The sequence below is a fragment of the Kryptolebias marmoratus genome, linkage group LG20 (assembly GCF_001649575.2).
Source record: "Kryptolebias marmoratus isolate JLee-2015 linkage group LG20, ASM164957v2, whole genome shotgun sequence".
NCBI classification, from domain to species: Eukaryota; Metazoa; Chordata; class Actinopteri; order Cyprinodontiformes; family Rivulidae; genus Kryptolebias; species Kryptolebias marmoratus.
In genome coordinates, this window is record NC_051449.1 from 25,350,505 (window position 1) to 25,360,128 (window position 9,624).

General features: G+C 39.5%; 1 protein-coding gene across 1 annotated transcript; it reads left to right on the top strand.

Annotated features, from left to right (window-relative positions):
- The first annotated feature begins 320 nt into the window (after positions 1-320).
- On the top strand, positions 321-9,618 carry LOC108250905 (pseudouridine 5'-phosphatase). Its single transcript, XM_017440999.3, has 4 exons — positions 321-550; positions 1,224-1,442; positions 2,866-3,095; positions 8,947-9,618. Exons 1-4 carry the CDS (start codon positions 481-483, stop codon positions 9,121-9,123), a joined length of 696 nt encoding a protein of 231 aa, XP_017296488.1. The 5' UTR covers positions 321-480; the 3' UTR covers positions 9,124-9,618.
- The last annotated feature ends 6 nt before the right edge of the window (positions 9,619-9,624 follow it).

Consider the following 9,624-nt stretch of genomic DNA (forward strand, 5'->3'; position numbering starts at 1 on the left):
GGCCTGCCACCGGAAGTGTCACTACTACATGCCAGTGCCACAAATTGAGCTCGGCCTTGCTGGAATTTGATTTATAAGCTAAACCCTAGCCATTTCAGGGTTTTTTTCCTTTTCATTACTAAATTCCTTTTGCGCTTGATCTTTGTTATTCAAGGATTATGCCGTTTTGTTTGTAAATGTACAAAATGTTTGTTCTTTCTGTTCTGCTTTTCTTATCTAAAATAAATAGTACAGCAATTTCCCAGCAATCTTTGCGCTTGGCCAAATAAAATAATTCCAGAGTTGGCTTTAGCTAGTTTTTAACCGAACCCTTTCACTTGTGTATACGTTTTCTGTATTATTAGTTTTAGATACGCTATTTAACGACATGTATTTACGATATTGCAGCATTAACGTTATTATACGTCCTTTGTGTTTTAAGTCAAATTCCCGTGTTAGTTTTTATTTGTCCCTTATGCTGGAAGGATTTCTGAGTGAAACATGTCTGTTTCGAGCGACAGCTTCGTCCCTGTGAGCCATGTAATTTTTGACATGGATGGACTATTGTTAGGTATATAATTACAAAAATTAAATTTTACTGTTTTGTTTGTTTTAATTGAGTTTTAAATGTCACATTTTGACTACACTAACCCACATTTTCTGAACGTAGAGCTCTCATAACAAACCTTCGTAGCACATCCAGCGGTTTATAGTATTCTTATACCGTACTATACTCACGTCAATCGTTATTAAAAAGTCGTGATATTTTTTTTCTACGATATCTTGTATGAATTATTTCGGCTTATATCTTTATTATCAATAAATGCTACAAAACAGAAATATCAACGTTTGCTTCTTGTGTTGTTTGCGGTAACTTTCCAAACCTGCATCTAAACGGTGACCCAAATAAACAAATATACATTTTAGCCAGTGTTATATTGCTTTTAGATTTTAGTCAGTTTTTTGTTACTTTTGGGTAGCCTTTTGTTATTTTAGTTTAAAAATAAACTAAAACATATATATATATATATATATATATATATATATATATATATATATTCTCCTGTAAGTAAGATGTTACAATGGTCTTGTATATATTTAAAATGTGTTTTCTCTCCTTCAGTTTGCAGCTGCAATAATTTGTCACTGAAATAATGTATCTCTCCATAATGTAGATTTTAAGTGACATTTTATCTACAGCTGCGTATTTTTATTTATTTTACTTTTGTATGCTTTAATTGTAGATACAGAGCGACTTTACACGGTGTGCTTCCAGGAAATCTGTGAGAGATTTGGGAAGCAGTACACCTGGGATGTGAAGTCCTTAGTTATGGGGAAGAAGGCTCTTGATGCTGCCCAGATCATTCGGGATACCTTGGAGCTTCCAATGACCGCGGAGGAACTCCTCACTGAGAGCAAGGAAATACAAGAACGGATATTTCCCTCGGCCAAACTCCTGCCAGGTACTCCTTAGGTTTGGACACTTACAGTTTCAATTACAGTTTGGATCAAATTTTAGACGTTTTAGGAAAGAGTCAAATGCAGAATACTTTATTACTTGCTCTTGTGTAAGCTGTCATTGTATTTCTTCTATGTTAGATGTCCTAATGGTCTGATTATGTGTGGCGAATGACTCAGCTACCACAACACCACAGCTCAATATCTGTAAATTGACTGAGCTATAGCCATTGTCGTGTTGGACAGTATTGATTAGCTTTGGCAGCCATCGTGAAGTGGGTTGCCTCCAAAGGTTAAGAAGTTGTAGATGCGCAGTACATATGATGATTTTTTTCTTGAAATTTTAACCAAAACCCATCCAGTGGTTCAAGTAATATTTTGCTAACAGGCTGACACGCGAACATAAACACACACAGGGTGTCCTGACAAACCGAGTGACTATGCAAGAAAAAGAAAAATGAAAGAGCATTCTGTGACCATTCTGGAGGAGTTACAAGCTTCAGCAGGTGGGATGGACAAGACTCTGCATACAACAACTGTTGTCCGGGTGGCAAAAAGAAAGCTACTGTTGAAGAGAACTCACATCTCGACTAGACTTTGCCAAATGGCATGTGGAAGACTCCATGGTCAAGTGCTTCTCAGCAGCCAGCCCTGAAAGGCTTGTAAAGCTAGAGGATGAAATGAAGTGTTGTATGTACAGTCTCTCCTATCCCTCCTGCTGAATCTTGGAACTCCTTCAGAGTGCTCACAGGTGTCTTGATGGCCTCTCATTATTCTCCTTCCTGCACGGCCACTCAGTTTGTGAGGACGGCCTGCTCTTGGTTGAGATTTCCATTTCTTGATGAATTTAACTAAACTCCAGGGGCCTTTGAAATCCTTTCTTATCCACCCATTGACCTTGCAATAATATTTTCTCTGAGTTAAATTAGGGCTGTTGCTTATTTTACCTTAGCTATTTTATTTATTTTTGACTGTAGAAATTTGACTTCTCTTCTTCATTGAAAAGGGTTTTTGTTTTGTCAAAACAGCCAATTTATATTGAGCACGACTGATCTATAATATCAATAAAAGCATAAATCATCCAAGGGGGTGAATACTTTTCATAGGCACTGTAGCTGACAGTCATCCACAACAAATACTTAAAGAATTATGCTATTACATGAGATTCAGCATAATCTTAGTTTTAAGGTTTGACCAAAATGACTACAGTGCTATCATTTCTCATTATAAGATGGTTTTTGTTTAAAACTTTTGAAATTAAAGGAGGCAGGTGATATACGTTCCTTCACGGAATACTGAGCCTTTAATTTTAAAAACAGGTTGAACAAAACACTTTCAGCTAAAGGTAAATTCTGAGTTTAATCAGTTGTCCATATTATTCTGTCTGTAGTGACGCATTAACATTATCTTTTCCATCCTGTGCATCAGGTGTGGAGAAACTTGTTCACCATCTGAAGAAGCATGGTGTTCCCTCTGCAGTGGCAACCAGCTCAGCCAGTCAGACCTTCAGACTGAAAACCAGTTCCCACAGAGAGTTCTTTGCAGTGTTTGACCACATTGTTCTGGGCGACGATCCTGAGGTGAAGAATGGTAAACCTCAGCCGGACTCCTTCCTGGTGTGTGCCAGCAGATTTAACCCCCCAGCCTCTCCACAGAAGGTAACAGCCTCTCTGTCAGAGTAGGAAAACACACACATACATACACCCAAGTGTCCAGTCTCTGCTTCCTCAAAGGTGGACATGTTGGCCAGATTAAGGAGATCCTCAAAGTTCTTCTTCCATCGCTCGACAATATCCCCAGTCTGGGTCAGCAGTTCTCCGTTCAGACCAAGCACAGCCTGAGACAGGGCCCACTTTCCTTTTCTGAGTCGTTGAACAGTTTGCCAGAACCTCCACGAGGCCAACCGAAAGTCCTTCTCTATGGCTTCACTGAATTACTCCCAATCCTGAGTTTTTTGCCTCCGCAACCACAGAAGCCACAGCCCTTCACCCAGGAGACTTCAAAGTCAAAGAGTTACAAAAAAGTTATATTACAGTATTCCTGCAAGGTTTTCGTGGGTCATTTAAAAGCAAAAAATTTGAGAATTTGAATTTAAAAAATTTTCATTAGTTTTCAAGTGGGCAATTAATGTGTTAAGATGATCAAGTTTTGGAAATCACTCTGCCGGACTCGCTTACCCGGGTATTTCGGTTATGAATTATTGCCGTAATATACCATTACCATTAATATACCATTCTGGTAAATTTTAATTGTTTCTGGACAGTCAGTACGCAGTTGTAGGAAGATCACGCATTGGAGGGAAAACGTGAAAACATCAGAAGCAAAGACAAAAGACAGAAATGCAAATTGCAGCGAAAGTGGCTGGAACTTCATACTTGGGTAGTGATATGAATTCAGTATGGTTTGTCACAAGGAATGTACATGGAATTGGAAAAACAGACATTGTCTTACTCCAGGAAACCCACATATCCAAATCTGAACTGAATCCATTAAATACACTGGACTTTCCTCACTTTTACTTAGCTAACTATAATTCCAAACAAAGAGGGGTACAGTTTACATGCAAGGATAGCATATTTGATCCAGAATGGAGATATGTAATTAATAACATAAACATAAACAACAAAGATTCATATGACATTGAAAAACATAAAATCTTTGAATATCACCAAATAAAATCTATTATCCAGTACAAATTTAAGATTAAACAGAAAAACGTAGAATCCCAAAGTTACTCTCAAAAACTTATACAAAACTTTCAGAAGTAGCTTTAAGTATCTCAATTCCTATCAGTAAATGGGATGTTGACTCATCTACTGGTACAATTTTTAACATTTCGACCAAAATTTGTATAAACGCTTTTAGAATGACCCAAAATGCCAACATTCAGCTTATACAATGTAAAATCCTTCAAAAATTCACTACACGGGACAAAGGATGTTCCAAATGGGTTTCTAAGTGAGAAACGTGCACAAACTGCATGGGAGATCTACCTGTAACTATGTACGTGTTCTTTGGCACTGTCCGCATGTGTATGGCTTTTGTCTAAAAGTTAGTAAAGATTTATCGTTATGCCTAGAGTACATATTTCCAGTTTTTCCCTCACTTTGTCTTCTTGATGACATCACAAAAGTGTACTTGGAAACATGTAGGTGTCACATCTTCCTTGCAGTTCTTGGTATCGCAAAAAAGTGATACTTAAGAGCTGGAAGAACAAAAGAGTTTAAATATAACTTTTTTAAAATAAATTTGTTATCAGATTTTGTTTCCATGTAGAGAACGTCTGCTTGTAAGAAAAAAGAACAGAAGGTGTTTGAATTAATTTGGTCTCCAAAAATTAAATACATCACTTAGTGGCGTAAAGGGTGTGGGCTTGCTGCCTTGGCATTGAGTGCTTCCCTGGGGTGGTGGTGGGTCTAGTGTGGAGGTGTCATCAGACAGTGGGGGTGGCTGGGGGGTTCTGACGGCATCATGGTGGGGCTGCCTGCGGGTTGCTGCCACCTTGGTGTGAGGTTGTGCGTGTGGATGCTCGGGCCTTCTGCCTATCCTTCTGAAAGAGTTTTGGCAGGCGTGCCACGTGAGTACATCCGCTTGCAGGTGGAAGGCAGCAATGAATCTGTAGGTTTCAAGGGAGGAATGAAGACCCTTTGCAGTTGGACACTTGTGGGTCTCCACTTCCTATAATCTATCTATCTATGATTTACTTACCTTCACATTTAGATGACACACTCCAAAAACCTTTGACGCAGCTTTGAGAGAAGCAGAATGATTTGCACTGTTTCTGAAGTACAGGTGCAACTGTTCATGATGTTCATGAACTGTTCATGATATGGGTTCATGAAATTTGTCATAAATCAAAGTCATTGCATTCTGTCTTTATTTACATTTACACAACGTTCCAGTTTTTACGGAATTGGGGTTAGGGGGTTAGTGGTCTCTGAATGTAGCCATGTAAGAAACCTCTTCAGACGCATCATTACAAGCTAGAGCAAGCCTATGTGCAGCACAGTGAACACTTATGAGCCATGGCTATTCCTGTGTCAGCTGTTTTGCAACTCCATTTTGTATTCCTATTGAATACAATTGTTTATTAATTCAAGAACAAAAATTACTGAAATCTGTTTGTGTACAAAAAACAAGTATTACATCTGTCATTACAGCAGCACCATCAGTTTCAAGGCCAAAGATTGACTTTGTAGGGATGCCCTTCTGGTGAATAATGTTCTTTAAGAATCCGTGCATCATTCGTTCTTTCCATTTTTAATTGACAATCAAAAATCAAATAATGATAAATGGACTGGTTATTTTGTTTTTTGTTTTTTCTTATCACACGAGAAATGAAAAACTGCCTGGTTTTTCATATTTCACTTTTAGGCTAAGATCGAAAACACGAAATCAAAAAATGGGCAGCAGGACAGAATTTGATTTTAATATTTATTTGGTTTAAGTGACCTGGAAGTGGCTCTGTGCGGCAGTTCAGGTAATGTAGTGGTTACTATGGCAACGCTGATCCACTGATTGAGGACTCGTTTAACAGCAGTTTGATCCTCGAAACAAATACATAAGTCTCCATGGCTGATGGGTCTGACTGGATTATCCGGTCCTGATCGATCGATATTGAACAAACATAAATATGTAGACGCCTCATTATGTCCCGGAGTGCATCCGCTGTCGCCGCCATGTTGGACAGATCTCTCCTCTCTCTAAGAGCCAACAGGAGTAAACACAGAGCGAGCAGCTATGGCCGGAGTTTATATCACGGGGGATTAACTTTCACAAGTAAGACTGAACAATAACTTTGGTTATTTGACCATTTATTATATTATGTTATCGTAGCTAACGTTATTTGGCAAACAACAAAATGCTAACAGGAGGAACTGGTGCTCCTCTCTCATTAGCTTTCTGTTTTTTTTCTTCACATTTTGAAGGTTTCCCGGTATCACAGATTTAAGGAGACAATGGGAAGCTGCAGTAAGAAGGGAGGGTTTTGTTGCTACAGTTGTCTCAGCTCTGTAGTGAACATTTCAAACCAGAGGACTTTAACAGGACAAGCTTAGAGATGATGTGACCCCACCTGTCTTCAACTTCCCATCTCACCTTCAAAAAGGAGTTGTTTTTTATTGCAGTGTGAGACCCTAGAATGACCTGGAGACTTGGAGTAGAGCCACTGCTCCTCCACATTGAGAGGATCCAGTTAAGGTAGTTCAGGCATCTGCCCTCCCTTAGGGGGTTGTTTCGGGCATGTTTACCTAGGAAGAGACCCCTTGGAAGACCCAGGATATTCTGGAGAGACTATGTCTCCCAGCTGGCCTTGGAACACATTGGAATCTCCCAGAAGAGCTGGAAAAGGTGGTTGTGGAAAGAGGTATTTGGACCTCTCTGCTTAAACCGCTGCCCTTGTGACTCAACTCCAGAACAAGCAGCAGATAATGAATAGATGGATGGACTTATGTTAAAGCTAAACATCTTGCTAGTATTTTAGCTCCTCTTGTAGAAAACACACCTCATCACATAGAGAAGTCCATGAATTTTGCAAACAAAGTTCAGCATTTGAAGCTGGCTCCAGGGAAAACCCTTGTATCATTTGATGTCACTTCACTTTTCACTTATACACCCACATCAGAAGCAGAGTAAACTGTCAGAACATGACTTCAGCAAGACAATGATCTAAACAACAGGACCAATTTCAACCTGGACTAGATTTGTACCCTGCTGGATCTTTCCACCACTTATTTCAAATATCATGGCAGATTTTACAGATGGAAGTATGGTTGTGCCGTAAGGTCTTAAGTGTCATCAGTTGTGACCTCTAAATGGAAAAAGTGAAAAAGAGAACAATAAACTTCTTTAAGGGGACAACACTGATCCACTGGTTCAGAAATGTGAATGAATCTGGGTCAAATCCAAGTTAAGGAAATAGAAGCTTTCGCCAGACATCAACTCTGTTGACAACATGTCCACCAGAGAAGATGCTAATGACAACAAGCTGCCTTTTTTGCAATGTTTAGTACATATGGAAAGAGAAGAAGCCTCAACATTGAGGTTTACAGAAAACTTACCTAGACCGATTAGTATCTTCTGTTTGACTCTCATCACCCATTGGATCACAAACGTTTTGTCAACTGAACTTGAAATGCACCAGTTCTAGTTTTTAGGGCCAATACTGATTTTACTCAAAGAACTAAAATTAACAGAATACAAAAGATCTATCCATCCATCCATTTTCTTTACCTGCTTCTGCATTCTGGGTAGCAGGGAACTGGTGCCTATCTCCAGCATTCATTGTGTGAGAGGCAGGGTACATCATGGGCAGGTTGCAAATCCATCACAGAGCTACATAGAGACAAATAGAACAAACAACCATTCATGGTCTTACTCACCACCACAACCTGGTATTAAATCTCCAGCATCTTAAAGTCTGAGGTGTACAGAGTGAACAGGAACAGAGACAAGACCATCTCCTGTGGTGCTCCTGAGTTACTGATCACCACACCAGACAGGGTCCTCCCCGAATGCACACACTGAGGACTGTCTGACAGATAGTCAGCAACCTTGGAGACACTGACACCCATTATGGGCAGATTCCCACTCAGTAAAGGCTGTACATTGAAGACACTAGAAAAATCAAAGAATATGATTCTAACAATCCAGATGTGAGTGAGCACACTGCATCAGATAGATGACAGCATCATCTATCTCCCCATGGGGCTGGTAGGCAAAATGAAGGGTCCAGAGCATTTCTCACCAGTGGTCTGCTGGGTCAGGACGAGACTCTTCATGAAATCATTTAGGTCAGATGGGAAGGCTTTCTTTGGTACTGGCTTGGTCATTGAATATTTGGCAACACTGGCCTTATGCCAAATGTAGAACTATGATCATAACAAGATCCTGGAAACAACCTAGTGCAGATGTGATAATGGTGGTGGTACCATCGTGCAAGTGTGGTGCAATCTTCTACCATGGTAATATCTGTAATGTAGCATCATACTAGCATGGTGTTATCTAGCACAGTGATACCTGTGGCAGGAGCATCGTGTTAGCCTAGTGTGATTTTCAAGCTGCGTCCTAAAGTAGTCTGAGAGTTACTCTAGGCTGAGCATCAATCTAAGGGCATTACGATTACCTTCACACTAAAAGAGGTGATCCAAATTCTCTGTGATCTAGCCATGTTCGAATAGATTGTGTAGGTCAGAGAGAGCATGATGGAATCTTTATCCAGTCTGAAGGGGGTCTCAAAATATTGCTCGTTTGACATTTTTGTCATTTTGTCTCTGTTTTGAATCTACAGGACTAAATCAAAAAAGGTTTGTTTTTTTGTTTTGTTTTTAACCTTGGTTTTGGATTTACCATGTCCTGGATGACTAAGAATCTACACTAGCAATCTACAGGATTGAAATTCATGTACAGAAATGGAATTAATCTACATGTGTGAAATTCTTTAGCCTAAATGTGTGTTTGCAGTCTTTTTACTTTTTTTTTTTGTTTCTGTGTTGTTCTTTCTCCAATTAGTGTTTGGTGTTTGAAGATGCCCCCAACGGTGTGAAGGCAGCCCTCGCAGCAGGGATGCAGGTGGTGATGGTTCCTGACATCAATCTGGACCCCAGCCTCACCCATGGGGCCACCCTGTGCCTTAAAAGTTTGAGGGAGTTTGATCCGCAACTCTTTGGCCTGCCAGCATATGACTAAACCACATCCTGAATCCAGACCCAGTCAGGATTTCAGTTTGAGTCCAGTCTCTTCTTTCTGTGAAAGTATAATCTGGCACAAACTAAACAGTTCGGTGTAAAAGCTCTTATTTTGTCAGCAATTAATACAACACTATGTCATTTCAGAACGGGGTAATATAGGCAAATTGTATTATTAGTGATTTGATGGTTTACTGTTCTTTCACCAGAGGAAGACTAATTTTATTTCTGTAGAAATAATAGTAAAACCTTTCTGTTTCCTGAATGGATTACTGTGAGCTTCATCAGCCAGTGAAAAAATGGTAATAAGTTTGACATAATTACTGATTTGACTCAGAAACAGTAACATTATTGTTCCATGATTGAATCTTGAATCTTACATAAAGAACAGAGATTTCTTTGTTTCAATCGGAAACTTCTCATCAGAGAGGTCAAAGGTCACATGTGGGGTACCCCAAGGTTCAATCCTAGGACCCCATCTTTTCAATATATATATATATAT

What these genes read in the sequence shown, in the direction of transcription:
- LOC108250905 (XM_017440999.3), top strand. Translation starts at nt 481, where the DNA reads ATGTCTGTTTCGAGCGACAGCTTCGTCCCTGTGAGCCATGTAATTTTT. An exon ending in CTCGGCCAAACTCCTGCCAG is followed by an intron (nt 1,443 to 2,865) that starts GTACTCCTTAGG and finishes CCTGTGCATCAG; the next exon opens with GTGTGGAGAAACTTGTTCAC. An exon ending in CCCCAGCCTCTCCACAGAAG is followed by an intron (nt 3,096 to 8,946) that starts GTAACAGCCTCT and finishes TTCTCCAATTAG; the next exon opens with TGTTTGGTGTTTGAAGATGC.